The sequence below is a fragment of the Vanacampus margaritifer genome, chromosome 5 (genome assembly GCF_051991255.1).
Source record: "Vanacampus margaritifer isolate UIUO_Vmar chromosome 5, RoL_Vmar_1.0, whole genome shotgun sequence".
Classification (NCBI taxonomy): Eukaryota; Metazoa; Chordata; class Actinopteri; order Syngnathiformes; family Syngnathidae; genus Vanacampus; species Vanacampus margaritifer.
In genome coordinates, this window is record NC_135436.1 from 6,709,807 (window position 1) to 6,726,056 (window position 16,250).

Consider the following 16,250-nt stretch of genomic DNA (forward strand, 5'->3'; position numbering starts at 1 on the left):
TGTATAAAAGATATGCTTAACTCTTTTACCGCCAAAAACGATTAATGACGTATAGTAAAATCCAAATGCATGCCACCAAAAACGTTAATTGACGTTTACTATGTTTTTTTCCCTCAACGGGCAGGGTAATGTCCGTGCAGTGCTGCCTTGTCATTGGGGTTGTAAAATCCCAAAACACCCACTAATAATGGCCAGCAGATGGCAGCATTGTATCTCTTTTCAATGGTCTCTCTGTGATATGGACAATATGGACTTTACAATAAAACATCAGGAATATGATGAAATAGAACGTTTTCAAGTATGACGTGAATGATCACAGCCTTTGTCACATTAAATCTAATTCACAGAGCGTCACTAAATAAAAAAATAGTAGTGTCAAAGTCACTGTTGTGCAGAAAATCTATCTTTACATAAAGCTCCTTTTCTTTTTAATTTTCGCTCACTGTCACTTTAATTACCCATTTTCAAATGGTAATTACTAAAGAGCGGAATAGGGTAGAAACACACTTTTTTCTAATGACAGAATGGAACGCAATCTTTCATTTGGTATGTTTGTATACCTTGTTTACATAGTGACAGCACACAATATTCTGTTTGCCTTGAAAAATTTGTTAAAATGCTCGAAATCGGCTGGCACTGCTGGGGTTGTTTTTTGGATAACGTGTAGCAGTGAAAGAGTTTGTTTACAGGACGGAACTTGTATATTTTTTTTATTAAAGAATTATAACTGTTATTTAACAAAAGATGACTCTGCCAAATCTAATATTGGGGTCTAAAGAACTGAGCGATAAAAGAAAAAGGGGGTGTTCAAAGCAGCACATACAAGTGGACGGTATGCGCTGCTGTGAAGACCCCCTTTTTCTATCCGCCATTGTTGTTGACAGACTGGCGGTTCGCACGCAGTCAGGCGAGAATTGGAGCATACGCCATCAAACTACGACAATGCGTCGTCATTGAGCTGCGACGAATACGTCATCAGTGGAGGAGTATGCCACATATGCTGTCCACATTGGAACGTACAGGCGCATTTTGAAGTCTTTCCACTCTGGAGCGCTGTTTCAAAAGTGATCAGTTTCAAGCTCCGAAACGGCGCCACCGTATGGACGAACTGCCCAAATGGCAAGAAACTTGCACGGATACATTAAAACGGGCTTTCATATGGACAGGGCCTTAGGCTGGCCTGATGACAGGATTTTTTTTTTTTAAATGGTGGCAGGTGTGTGCTCACTCCAATGTACCATAAATTTGAATGTGATTGGTCAATTCTGAACACAGCCACATTCCCAGTTGTAAGAGAGTGAGCACACTTGTACAATCAAATTATCGCAGTTGTTGACTTTTCCAACACATATCATGCTATTATGAGTATGTAGCATCAATCCATTTGATACAAAGTACAATACATCACTTATCCTGTTCAGGGTTACACAAAGCTAGAGTCTAGTCTATATCAGAAAACTTGGGGAAGAAGGCAGACAAGACTGCACCCTGGACTAGTCAACATTTGCCAGTCAATCATAGGGCATATACAGGCAGAGAAAACTTTTCATACCCACATGAAACAGAATGGGAATTGGACCCCCTCGCTGTGGGCACGGAAATCAGGCTAACTCACCATTACACACCCAGTGATTCAATGATCAGCATGCTAGAACCATGTTAGAGCCCCTTACTAAATTCTGTTTTGCGTGAAATGCTGAACAAAATAATGCTGTTTGGATTATGAGTGGGTCAGTACAAAAATGAATCCCCTGAGCCTAAAAAAAGGTTTGAGAACCCCTGTCCTTTCAGTTCTGTCCTTCTGCTGGTCAATGTGTGAAAAGATGAGAATGTTGGCTGCATTGTATTAATCACAATCAGAAGGTGCAATTAAGAATATTCATTATTTCTCATATAAATGTGTTTTTTTTTCCTTTTCATCTTACTGACATTTTAATTCTTGTCACAGACTATTGCAATGGCAAAAATTTAGAAAATAAGGCCACATTGGCCAATTAGATCATGGTGATGCTTCAATTGCTTGTCTTTCAGGAAATACATTGCATTAATATGGGAATTAAAAACTGGATATTAGAATATTGTGGGATGAAAATCACACTGATAAAAAGGGGCTGTAGATCTGAATACTATGAACAGCTGTGCAGGAATGTGTGAGATGTAGAAAGCAGTGAGTGCAGCAGCATCAGAAACTGGAGAAAATTAAGAGGCAGGAGCTTGGAATGTATAAATGACAAACGGGTAAGAGCAAGGTTACAAGCTATGGATCATGATGGTGTTGAGCTTGGGGCGGGGGTCTACCTGGTAGAGACAGTGGCAGACGCTGCGAAGCTGAGGGGGGAACTCGCTGGATGAGCCGGTGATGGCATGGAAGAAGCGTTCAGTGATCTGCAACAGGTTTCTCTGATTATCGTCCAAGTTCTCACCTTGTTCCAGTCTGATGAGTAAGCGAAAGAAAAATCGCATCACAATTATCTTTACAGCTAAAGACAGGTTTAAGTGTAAAACCAAAACAATTCCAACTAAACCTCACAGTACACTTTAATAGAATTTTAACAAAAAATTGAATTGTACAATACTGTACAGTGCCATGAAAGTATAAGTAGTAAAATACATGAAAGTATTTCCCCCCTTTTTGATTACTGTAAACATGAAAGTACATTTTTTTGCCACACTTTATTTTGTAACATCAAGTCAATTTTAATATCTCATAATGAAACCCGACCAAAAATATCAAAATAGGGATGCACCGATACCAGTTTGTTTTTTCCCCCATACAAAGTACAAGTTTTTATATTTGAGTAACACTCAATGACACTTTAAAATGCCATTATCAAGTCTTGCAATTGTGGAAATTTTTTATTTGTTTTTTCAAATAATTGTTTAAAAACACAAAACATGACTTTTCTTGATCATGGTCCTAAATTTCACTCAAATATTGGCGCTTAAAAAGTACAACTCGTCGTTACTTACATTTTTAACATTCAACTGTTTTTCAAAGACACATCCCTTATGTACACCAGCAACTGTAATAAGGCAATTTAGTTCAACTTCTGAACTGTCAGGACAAGTGAAGCGATGCATTATCACACTATGACAAAAAAAAAGTGAGGGAAGGGCAGGATCTTTTTTTTTTTTTAAAGCAAGGTGACAAGCGACAGGAGCCTGAATCACGGGACTCAGCAACAACCACCTTCAGGCCCCAGCTGTGGAAGGTAAGTGGCAGTTGACTCTTTGGGTCCGGCACTCGATGCAAGCAACACCACGGCTAATTACGTTCATAAAATTGTCCTTTGGGCATCTGTAACAGGAAGACGGCAGCAAAACATGGCAGCTTCTAGTAAAATGAGACTACAGCCATGTAAAATAATTAGTGATTACTAGACCTACGATTACGAATTTGCATGTTTTAATCTTTGGGATTATATATTGTGGATACGATACTGGCAGGATCAACCAGGTAGTCTCTCGGGCCCGCAGGGCAATGGACGGCCGGGCCAGACCAGCCGGGCGATGCACTGCGATGTGGTTTAACTGCTGCTGCTACCATTGTTTGGAGCCAAGCGGGTGACGGAGCCTAGGAAACTTGTTTGCCGGACGGGTCGCCACAGCAACAAAGACCAAGATCAGCATCCATTTGGACAAAGCGTAATTTGCACTCAGCTAAAATAGTCCTCATTCATTTTTACTTTTAAGTATCTCCAATGGTATAGGATATGCTGGTGAAGTGGTATAGGTGACATAGTATCGAAGAACCTGAGCATGAGTACAGTTGTACAGTATTAGCATGGATAGCGATATCAGAGCATCAGTGCATACCTATATAAAAAGACATTTGATTTATTAAGGGAAACAAATACAAACCGATCTGGCAGTATGTGGAAAAAAAAGTATTTGCAAAATAATTACACATAACATGAAACGGCTCCCCCAAGCCTTAAACAGCCAATTAATAATCACTCAATTTATGATAAAGTTCCACAATGTTCTTTAACACTTTGAGTGAGAAGCCAAATTTAAAATTATGTATGATTTCTAAAAAAAAAAATGCAAATGTCCTATAGAAGAAAAATATCATCCAGCAAAAGGACATGAAAATGAGAACGGGTGTATGAAATTAGTTCCCATCTCATCAGGAGAAATCAGGATCATTTTGTCCTAATCCAGTCACACTTGACTGGCTGTAAAAAGCTGTTGCTGCATCATTCACTTTGAATTGACATTTGGAATTGCAGCCAAGCTAGTTGCAGACTGTTGGTAACTATGGAAAACTGGTTTCGGGACCATGCACAGCACACTGCACAACATGACTGAATAGTTCAGTTGTGTTCTGTCACAGTGTGCAGCCAGCTTTGAAAAGAGAAGTATATGACTACAACACCACCTTGTGGATAAATTGAATACATTAAAAGCAGATGATATTTCTGGCTGTTAAGTTTCTCATGTGGAGGGTACAATATAATTTAAGGAAGTGACAAAAAGGGAATAGAGGATCATACCGTGTGGGGTCCACCTCAAAAGTGAAGTGTTCAGGGGTTGAGATGACCCCTTTTAACAAAGGTTCCAGTAACTTCTGCAGGTATGCTGCTCCATAGACCTAATATACAGCCACAGTGAAGGCAAAATTATTTTAGTTTATATTATTTCAATACAATACAATGACAAAACTGAATTATAATTTCAAAGAGAAAAAAAAGAAAAAGTATTGTCCAAATAAAATTGCCTGGAGTTGAGACATTTCCTACCTTAAAACAAAATGTCATTATTTTGCTGGCCAGGCTGTTTCCCCGAAAAAGGGTCTGCATAGAGTCAGCAAGCTCCACTTCTTTGGAGAACATATTCCATAGCAACTGGTAGAGGAGGTGACGGGAGTCGAACAGCGTCACCAGGACCCGAGCAAGCTCATCCTTGAAATAGAAATCAATACATTATTGCTTGAAAACTAAATTATAAAAATACATTATAATTACCTTTCATTAATTCACATTTGCTAATTTGTGCAACCCTATCAAAGACAAAATAACTTCCTTTTTGTCTTGCCAGCACCTCAAAAAGACTGGCTCATCTCTTCAGATGAACAAACCCCATCTTTGGAATGTGGAACCTTACAGAAGACCCCCCCAAAGATAACTTTTTCCAGATAAACTCTTATTAAAGATGGAACCCATAATCTGAACCCATACATCCGTCTATCCATTTTCTTAACCGCTTATTCATCACCAAATCAAACCCAATAATAACCGTAAGAGCAAAAAAGATGCAGAAATTAAGGTCATAGAAGTCGTGACATACAAATGGAACTTCAATTTAACTGCCATCATGCATAAACGCAAAGAAGATTCTTACCCACTGGGATCCTGGAACAACATTAGCCAGTGCCATGGCAATAGGTAGTTCTCCCTGGTCTCCCATCATAGTGACCAGTTCAACCAGCCTCTCAAAGCGGTCAGCCAGCACTGTCTCAGCCAGTGTATCAAACTCGGTTCCCTGCTGCAAGATTTTTGTCAAAACTTCCATAAATGTGGCTCGAGTTTGCAAATCCTTGTGGTATCCCAGACCTGAGTATTCAGATTTGGGGAAAATAAACTTAACAACTACATTTGATCAAGCACATTTTTCCAAATGTTTTTGGTGTGACAAAGTCAAACTTACCAATAGAATGCATGAGGCCGCTGTCAACATTAGCATTAAGGAGGTTAGACATGGCCAGAACAGTACAGTGGCGAAGGGAGGCCAGACGGCGTGACATCCCTCTCTTGCATCCACCTACTGTCTGACTCTCATCCTCTACCTCACTGCAATCGTTTAGCAGATTCATGAAAAGGGTGAAGTACCTGCACGACAACAAAAAAAAATTTCAGAAAATTCTCTCTTTTACCATTTATAGGTACATATTGTCCACCTAATAACCCTTTCCAGCATAGCCTAGCATGCTATTACTTCTTAGTCAGTTTTGTCCACAAACGTTGAGTCAAGATAACTAGACTTATCTTGTTTAAGATGTTTTACCTTTAATTTAAAAGGTGGTGTAATAAGCTATGCGTAAAATGGAGGAAATTTATTCTAACTTGAGAAAAAGTTGTGATTTGGCCTCCATCAGCTCCACTCCATCTCCTTCCTCAGGTTGCAATGGAAGACCAGCAAGCAGAGACACAACTGCCTCCATACTGGCCTGGTCAAGATCCCTGTATCACACACAGACACACAGACACACGCACACACACACACACACACGCACGCACGCACACGCACACGCAACAATGTCGTATGTCATCAATATTGCAGTCAAAATAAGAAAATGCACTGGTAACTAAGCTTGTACCTTGTCAAACACTTAATGTCATCATCAGCTGCTTGATTGGAAGTACCCATCACCCAGTCAGTCAGGTATTCCACCATCTTATTCCTTAAAACAATTAAAAAAAATAACTGTGGAAGTGGGTAATTGTCACTGAAAGACAAACATTATCTCATGAAGGTGTGGGGCGCAGACTTCCTGCTCTAACAAGAAGGACGTATGGCCAAACGCTGAATATTTGTGGTTGATTGTAGTTTATGAGATAGTTATAATAATAATAATAATAATGCATCGGATTTATATTGTGCTTTTCTATCCAATTAGACACTCAAAGGTGCTTTACAATGGAACGGATACATTATTCATTCACTCACACATTCACACTGTGGTGGCGGTAAGCTACTTAAGTAGCCACAGCTGCCCTGGGGCAGGCTGACGGAAGCGTGGCAGTGTGCACCTACAGCCCCTGCGACCACCACTAAACATTTGCACCTTCCATACACCAGTATGAGCAGCACTCGAGGCAATGTGTGTGAAGTGCCTTGCCCAAGAACACGATGACACATGACTTGGGGAGAGCGGGAATCGAACAGCCAACCTTCTGGTTACTGGACAACTGTCTCTACACCCTGAGCCATAGCCGCTAGTTATAGTTGTATGAAATAATAAGACAAGTTCAGTGTATTGGAATTTCATTTGCATACAACATCACATATCGTCTAGGAATCCCTTAAACAAGCTAGTGTGGCCATATAATCCATTTAGAAGGATTACATTTAAACTGAATCTTATATCTGCTTGACATTTTCCCACTGAAAATGTTTCTTGACAAGAAAATATAATTTGCTGCTAGTCACAGTGTGAATTTAAAAAATAAAAACCTTCTGACTATATATGAAAAAGGATACCAATTGTTCATTTGATATATTGTCATATTTATATTGTTCAAAATGCTCCTCAAAATTACAAAGTTCATCCAATAAAGTAATTGATAAAAGCAAAACTGTTCCTCAAAGAAAAAAATATATATATTTTGAGCCTTGCCATGAAATATTGTGCATAAATGTGGAAAAAGCATTTTACCTGAATTTCATCTCTTGGCAAAAGGACAGGTCATCTCTTCTCTCCATCATTACCTCTACTAGCTGGCACAACTTGGTTTTGATCTGAATAGCATGTACCATGTTGCCAAGAATGCGAACATACCTACGAAAAACACAAGACAAAAGACAACAAATATGACGACAGTCGTCCAGTGCGTTTTGCATGTTTTCAACTGTTATACATAGCTGCAAAGACACCACCGCATGTCCACTCTAGTTATTTCTGACCTGACGAGGTTAAGCATCATGGTCTCAATGCTAGCTTGTCCAAGGTGCTCAGAACTGCCCTCTGTGTGGTTATCCAGCAGGTTCTTCATGATTGCAATAGTCTGCTCCACAAATTGGGTGTTAGTGTCATTGATAGGAACCTGGAAGAGTAAAGCCAAGGAGTACATTTCAAACACAAACATTTGATTAAGAGTATCTAGAATAGGGTGACCATACTTTTATTTTTAACAAAGAGGAAACTCGGCCTGGCCTTGAGACCCTTAAATGATACAAAGTCGACTCAAAGATGCCATACATTGTAATTATTTTCATTTTAACATATGCCTCCTTTGCATGCGTAAAAAAAAAAACAAAAAACATGTCTCTTTTGAAGTCTTACTTGACAAAGGAATAAATAATGACAATGTTCGATGAACCTTTCATGCTCCCGCGATCAACTTTTATTTTTTCTTACATGGCGGGGATCAAACCCGCATCCTCCGGTTTGTGAGTGCAGAGCGTTACGAGTGAGCTAAACCGCTGGGCCGCCAACACAGATCAGGACAGTAATAGAACATTAGCATGTATTATTATTGTCATTGCTAGCCATTAACCGTTTGTAGCAGAGACACAGCATTAACAAGTGCTCTAGTGTTGCACGGGATACCGGTACCAGTACCGTACCTCGATGTTTTGGCGTAAAAAAACTGCTCGGTATCAATTTTTCTCAGTACCGGTACTTAAAAAAATTAATACGAGACAGCCCGCCAACTCTGTTTTAAATGCAGGTACACATACACGCATGGCCGCCTGTCTACCGATATGCAGAAAACGCCTTAAGTAAGCGACACGCCTCTTTCAGCGTGTGTGCGAGAGGGCGCCAGAAGATGGCTTTACGCACTGAAGCGTTCGCTGGACGTGAACTCCTCGTTGAGAAGCATGAAGCGCTAACTAAGCTTATTAAAGTTTATTAAGTGTAGCGCTTGCCTGGCCGTCCACTCCTCGTTGAGAAGTATGACACGCTAATTAAGCTCTGCGCAAGCAGAGTGGAAACTACGTAACAGCATTGGTATTGCCTACGCATGTTTTCAATAAACACATGAAGAACACACGTGTAGTATTCAATTTTCAGTTTTAGAAACGTTTTGTAACAAGAGCAAATGTTTTCGCGGAGAAGCAGAAGAAAAAGCAGCAATCATTCCTGCAGTGGATTCAAGGTGCGTTCAATGAACAGGCACAGTAGGAAATCACAGTTATGCATAGAAAAGGCTCAGATGACTGACAAGAGCAACAGACACAAGTTGTGACACATTTTTGACACTTCCCTAAAAAATAAGTGGCGCGTGAATTATTTTGTTCCCAGTTTGTAGTATTTGATTACGCATTCGACTAATTGGGAGCGAAATGGAGACGAGCAGACATGCACGCACACTCAAGCAACATTACATTGAGTCATTGGAGTGCCACTGTATTGTCAATATTTAAAACGGATCACATCAAATGCAGTCAAATACAGTACTTCAAGAATATGGCATGCAATGTGAAAGCACTTACAGTATAAACATAAATATATACAGTATGTACATAAATTAACATGTATACATCCCAATATTTTGAATTAATAATGAATACAAATAATTTGAAGTTATTTTGTCAGTTTTAATTTTGCTGCTTTTGCTGATGTTTTAGAGTTTTGTCGAGGTACCGCTTCAGTAACGGTATTGAGGTATTTTATGCAGGTATAGTATCAAAGTCAAAATTTTGGTATCGTGACAACACTAGTATGCTCTAGCATTAAAAAAAACATTTAAAAGTATAAATACGTCTTTGGGACACTTAAAACATTTAAAATAGAACGGATTTATACGTTTTTGGCAGAAAATGAGTAAAGCTGAACAAAAACTTAATATTACCAGACTGGATATAACAGGTTAAAAGCCTCCACTCACCGGACCCTGTGTGTCAAAGAATTTGCCAATGCTGTTCCTCAACTTATTGAAGAGCATGGGGTAAAGGGCAGGACTAAGCTCCAACCCCAGCAAGTCTTTAACATTGGTACGGACATGAAGGCCGACTCTGTCATGGCCACACACCAGCAAGGCCAGCAGCCGATCGATAAAGCGGCTGACTGGTGTCTCACTGGCGGCTGAAGAGGAGCAGGAGGCTGAGGCCATGGGGTTGGAGATCTCACATGGGCCCATGGAGATCATAGAATGCTTGCGCTCACTCATAGAGCCCATCGGCGGGCTATACGTGGCAGGGCCAGGCGTGCTGCGTTGCTGGAGGCACACGCCGCCCAGGGCACAGAGAAAGCCTGTCATGTTGATCCATTCCTGCTGTTGGGAGAGGACACAATTAGTGGATGGCGCCAGAGTCTCCCACACCTTAATTATACTAGAGTTGGCGTGTTGAGTACCACATTACAATTTGTGTGCAAATGTGCTTAGTGGCTCTTCTACAAAACAAGCCCCTTGTCTTAAACAGAATATGCACATCCTCATTAACTGCTTAAAACTAATTTTCTTTTAAATATCACACACGTAATGAACATCACAAATAAATGGGAGACTCACCCATCTGTAGGATACCTACCTGTCCATCATCTGCCTTGTTTTTGGGGAAATTTAGGATTTGTTTTGTTGCTTGGTCCCATTTAGCATACGTGTCCTCCCAAGCCTTAAGGTGGAACAATAACACAAAATATTAACAAACGCTGACAAACGTTAACTTAAGACATTGACTCTGACATTTTTAAGAGAACAGTGGATCCTCGGTTCAAGCGGCCAGTCTGGATACGGAAAGCTCAGTTCCACTTAACAGGCTCGTTATCAGGCTTATGCAGAGCTTGCTGATGAGCTGATCATGAATCAGCTGTGTTGAAGAATGGAAATATCCAAGACCTGCAGGACTCCGGCCCTCGAGGACCGGATCTTGCCATCCCTGTTCTAAGTACATCTAGGTAGGTACCGGTAAACGTCTCATAAATGTCTGTATAGTACGGTGGGATGATTTTGAATCATTTTATATGGGGATTTTTTTTCCTATTCACAGGATTTTATGGTGTTATTACTATTACATGCATTCACATTATTAATATGCTAGAGTTAGCTTTCGTGCTTCCAGACCTTTACAAGCTGATTCAACACAGAAAAGATCAACATCACTTCACCTCAATGTTTCCTGGTGTGGGATGCTCAATCCTCCTGAGCAAAGCCATTACTCTCTTTTGCAATGTGGAGCGACCTAAGAGCAAAAACTAAACTGTGGGAAAGTGGATAGGATGCCAAAGAGAATCTGAAGCTTTTTAGGCTCAGATTTCACATTAACATTGTTCACTACAATCAGTTTTGTTTGTTTGACACACCTGTTCCCATCATGTTGCTTATGGAGGCAAGTTCACTGAAAGTGGCATAGTTGGGCAGGATGGTCTGGACAGACACCTCATCAGCAGCGCTACGGATGTCAGCCTCTTCACAAAGGTGGCGGAAACATGACATGGCGACTAACACAGCCTCTGTGTCTGGACTCCACAGGAACATATACAGGCACACTTCAAGCTTGGTTTGAGCCTGTCTGCAGATTGGAATACCCCCACCCATTGTGGCACACTCCTGTTGGAAGCACAAAGAGATGTATTATAGCTGACATGACATGATGCATACAGCAAGTAGTTGTCTATAATTACCATCACAGAGCTAAGCATGGCACGTACTGTATTAGCATTAACTCGGCCTGTTTGCAAAAAAGTTACTCTACAGTAAGCAGATTCAATCCACACACTTAAGGCAGCGCTGCAAGTTTGCTCTGCAAACCAAATACTTGTTGAATGCAGCCATGTGGTTACAGGATTTCTTCTAATTTAATGCCATTTTTAATGCAACTTTAACAAATGTAATGCCCACGTCCAACTGTATATACACTACATGCATTCACACACACATACATACATACCTGGTACATACATACATACATACATACATACATACATACATAATTGCATATACTGTATATTAGGGCTGGGCAATAAAGCAAACTAATTCAATTATTTTGTCATTTTAAAAATGTAATCTTGAAAATTAGTGAAATTGTTAAATCGAGGTGCATATAAATAAATCTAGTCTTCTTCTAGATTCTTAAAAGCTGTTCTTAATTTCTGCTATATCCAAACATTATTATTATTATTGTGATTTGTAATTTTGCATGTTTGGCCGAATGCTGGATGGGTGGTTTACAAGACGTGTTACAAACTAATTAATTGGGGCATTTAAGCAAATCATGCACAAGCTGAGTATCGATTTTTTGCACAAGCTATGAATGTTAAGTGTACGTTACTACTGATTTAAAATCAATATACAATATTGTTGTCTGAACATTTTGCATAGCACACAATAAATGAAACTTTTAAATTTAAATTTGTAGGGTTCATTACTTTGATTAAAATGGAAACTCTCCAGAATGACTGGGGTGGGAAAAATGCCCCCCCCCCCAAAAAATTATTTTTTGGGGCTATAGCGCCCAGCCCAGTGTATATACTGTATATATTCGAGTTGTGAGTCTATTACAATTTTAAATCGTAATTAATAACATGATTTACATAGTTTAATAGATTAATCCAGTGTTTCGCCATTATTTTTTGCCCCCTCCTCCCCAGGAACAATAAAACATTTTGCGGCACTACAACCCTCCACCACAACTAGATAGTAAATAGTACCATTTGTCTCGAAAGTTAAAAAATACATATCTGCATAACATTGCATCCTTATTAACATTCAATCTATTCTATGGAAGAAATTGCATTTCAAATTGCTGCTGCCATGCGTGGCCGAAAAATAATAATTTCTCCCGCTAATCTCCGGATTTCACAGCGAACTAAGCAGTTTACATTGCGGGGAATATTTGACAATATCTGGCAACCCTGGCCTGCTTGCACGGTTACGTGACTCCCGCTGGAGGCAGTGATAGTCAAGCTTTGAGCCGATTACAAAGCAGGCCACCACCTTGAAGTTGTTGCTATGGAGAATTCTGCATCAACCAACTAGGTAAGAGTTATCCGCCTGGTGTGGATGAGGACCCACTTCCCTGACGGTGTCTACTTGCAGTGCTTCAATTTACTAAATGGACTTTCGTACTATCCTAGTTAAAGGTGTATTCAAGCATCCTTGGTCACTGCGTTTTCCGGGTAGATCATCTTAACGATTGGTTCTCGAGCCAGTCAAATCAATCTGCCATAACGATGACATGCATGCTCGTTCCTAGCTGCGCATGCACACTTTTTTTTTTTTTCTTTCTAGAGCTCAGTATTGTTCATTCGATTTGACATCATCATTGCTCTCCCTTTTTTTTTTTTTTTTTTTTAAAAAAACAACAAATCAATTAAAAAAATTTTAATAAATGTTTTTTTTTTTTTTTTTAAATACATATACATATATATATGCATATACACACACACATATATATATATATAAATATACTTTTTTTTGTATGTGGGTGAGTATGTGTATGTGCGTGTGTGTGTGTGTGTGCGTGCGTGCGTGCGTGCGTGCGTGCGAGCGAGCGTGTGTGTATTCATCAGTTCACCTAAAGCCCATTAAAAAAAATCCCATACTAATAATATAATATAATAATAAATTGCCAAATGCAGAAACATCAATGTAAGTTATCACGATGTAGTGGCTCTCGCTAACAGACAGAATTAAGTAACCGGAATTAGGTTAAAAAATTTTATATACGTAGACCATGTTTCTATAAATTTTGATATTTGGTTTATATTTGAGGCAGATATTTTTTCCATTAAAATGTGATTTATGAGGAGGTTAGACCATTGGTCGATATTCAGAGTTTGTTTATTTTTCCAGTTAACAAGAATTGTTTTTTTAGCGATAGTAAGGGCTACAAGTGTAGATTGAAATTGTTTATGTGGTAAATCAGTTGTTGTTAGGTCACCGAGCAAACACAAGTTTGGAGATAAAGGTATCCTACAGTCCAAAATAGCGGAAAGTTTTTCTAAGACTTTAGTCCAGAAATACATAACCGGAGTACATAACCATAAAGCATGAACATAAGTGTCTGTAGTGTTTTGTAAGCATTGGAGACAAATGTCGGAGTCTGAGAGTCCCATTTTCTTCATCATATATTGAGTAATGTATGTTCTGTGAATAACTTTATATTGGATAAGTTGTAAATTTGTGTGTTTTGTCATTTTAAATGCGTTTTCACAAACTTGAATCCAAAAGTCAGGTTCCGGTGCTATAGACAAGTCTGTCTCCCATTTCGAGATGGGTAAAGACATTTTATCAGTATATGAAAGTAACTTATATATTTTTGAAAGTTTTTTTGTTGTTGTCGGAGAAAGCTTGTTAATATCTTTAGCTAAAACAGGCGGTTGGAGCGTACCCCGAAGTGTTGGAATTTTTTTCTTTATCATATTTTTAACTTGTAGATAATGTAAAAAATTTCCGTTTTTTATATTGTATTTTTGGAGCAAGGATGTATATGATATAAACATATTATCTGAGAAGAGATGGTGGAGATGTGTAATTCCTTTCTGCTCCCACACAGCTAAATGAAACGGTTGGTTGTTAAGTTGAAAGTCGGGGTTATGCCATAGGGGAGAAAGTCCACAGGGCTCCACTTGGGCTTTTGTCAATTCTAGTGCCTTCCACCAGGCAGTCACGGTGGCGGAAATCATTGGGTTTTTAAAACAATTATGGCGCTTAATCGATGTTGTAATAAAGAGTAAATCTCGAAGTCTGAGGTTATTACAATCCTTCTGTTCTAGTTCCAACCAACAGTTAGTGTCTCTGTTGGGTTGTGCCCATAGAACGATATATTGTAGCTGGTTAGCTATATAGTAGTACATAAAATTTAGTGCCTCTAGACCACCTTTGGATTTGCTTTTCTGAAGAGTAGATAGACTAATCTTTGCTTTTTTTTTATTCCAGTAAAATTTTGTTACGGCTGAGTCCAACAACTGGAACCATTTAGCCGTAGGTTTAAATGGAATCATTGAGAAAAAATAGTTTATTTTAGGTAAAACTTTCATTTTAATGGTGGCTATTCGTCCTATTAGAGAAATAGGAAGATTATTCCAGCGCTCCAAGTCACTATAAATGTTATCCAGAAGTGGAGAAAAGTTTAAATGAATTAAATCAGTTAATTTAGGTGAGATTTTTATGCCTAAGTATTTTAAATTACCTATAGGAAATGAGTAGTGTGGGTCCTGGCTTGCAGGGTTCCATGAATTTTCTGTAATAGGTAGAAGTGTTGATTTTGTCCAGTTAATAGAATAATCTGATAACTGTGAGAATTTAGTTATTAAATTAAATACTTCCCCTAGCGAAGTAGCCGGCTTTTCTAAATAAAGTAAGATGTCATCGGCATATAGATTAATTTTATGTTCTGTTACCCCAGAGTGAATTCCTTGAATCCTTCTTTCCTGGCGTATGGCTAATGCAAGTGGCTCAATAAATATTGCAAATAATAAAGGGGATAGTGGGCATCCCTGTCTTGTGCCTCTCTGTAAAGTAAAGCTCTGAGATATAATCCCATTAGTAGTAACTGTAGCTTTTGGAGAATCATATAATACTGATACCCAGTGGATAAATGATTTCCCAAAGCCAAATTTATTTAAAACAGCAAAGAGGAAGGACCAGTTAACTTTGTCGAAAGCTTTTTCTGCATCCAATGATATAATAACTGCCTTTTTATCATGCCGCTGTGACATGCTAATAAGGTTAAAGAGTCTCCTAATATTATTAGTAGAGTGCCGATCTTTAATAAAGCCTGTTTGGTCGCTATGAATAATTGTCGAGATTACTGTTTCTAGTCTAGATGTGAAAGCCTTAGTGATAATTTTAATATCAGTATTAATTAGTGAAATCGGACGGTAACTTGATGGAAGGGTGGGGTCTTTTTCTGGCTTTAATAAAAGTTTAATTGCTGCTGTATTCATGTGTGGGCGTATGTAACCCTTAGTTTTAATTTCTGTTACTACTCTTAAGAATAGTGGAGCAAGCATTAACCAGAAGTGCTTAAAAAATATAGCCGGATAACCATCCGGGCCAGGTGCTTTGCCATTAGGCATACTATCTAGAGCACTGTACAACTCGTTTATAGTAAGTAGCGCATCTAACATGTCTTTATATTCAGTAGTTAACTGAGGCATATTTAAGCTACTGAGGAATGCCTCAATATGCTCAGGGTTAGGCTTGTTAGTTTCTAAGTATAGGTTACGATAATAGTTATAAAAAATGTGATTAATTTTTTCTGGTGATTGTGTGCATTCACCAGTTGTCCCTTTAATCGCCGTTATAAGAGACTTTTCCCGATTGCGTTGAAGTTGGTTTGCAAGAAATTTACCTGATTTGTTATTATATTCAAAGTTGTTATATCTCAATTGTTGTATTATAAATTCTGTCTTTTTAGTTAGCATATCGTCTAACTGTATTTTTGTATTTTGTAAGTCAGTCCATATTTGGTTATTTGGGTTTATTGCGTACTCATCCGTCAGTTGTTTAATTTTATCTTCCAAGTCTTTTTCTGATTTTTGATCCTGTTTCTTTTTATAAGATGAATATGATATAATTTTACCTCTAATTACTGCTTTCCCAGTTTCCCAGAGAAGAGATGGCGATAGGTCTGGAGAG

General features: G+C 38.7%; 1 protein-coding gene across 4 annotated transcripts in view; it reads right to left on the minus strand.

The window, feature by feature from the left end:
- The window catches only part of nf1a (neurofibromin 1a), an 86,574-nt gene that overhangs the window by 43,925 nt on the left and 26,399 nt on the right, over nucleotides 1-16,250 (minus strand). For 3 of the 4 annotated variants that reach the window (XM_077565423.1, XM_077565421.1, XM_077565424.1), the window contains 13 exons: nucleotides 10,970-11,216; nucleotides 10,775-10,848; nucleotides 10,198-10,281; nucleotides 9,555-9,941; nucleotides 7,627-7,766; nucleotides 7,379-7,501; nucleotides 6,320-6,403; nucleotides 6,066-6,182; nucleotides 5,650-5,831; nucleotides 5,344-5,555; nucleotides 4,743-4,904; nucleotides 4,497-4,594; nucleotides 2,299-2,434 (listed from right to left, as the gene is read on the minus strand). In XM_077565423.1, the coding sequence (XP_077421549.1) occupies nucleotides 2,299-2,434; nucleotides 4,497-4,594; nucleotides 4,743-4,904; nucleotides 5,344-5,555; nucleotides 5,650-5,831; nucleotides 6,066-6,182; nucleotides 6,320-6,403; nucleotides 7,379-7,501; nucleotides 7,627-7,766; nucleotides 9,555-9,941; nucleotides 10,198-10,281; nucleotides 10,775-10,848; nucleotides 10,970-11,216 (2,046 nt within the window). The remainder of the gene's footprint in view (nucleotides 1-2,298; nucleotides 2,435-4,496; nucleotides 4,595-4,742; nucleotides 4,905-5,343; nucleotides 5,556-5,649; nucleotides 5,832-6,065; nucleotides 6,183-6,319; nucleotides 6,404-7,378; nucleotides 7,502-7,626; nucleotides 7,767-9,554; nucleotides 9,942-10,197; nucleotides 10,282-10,774; nucleotides 10,849-10,969; nucleotides 11,217-16,250) is intronic. The other variant, XM_077565422.1, reaches the window with a different exon arrangement.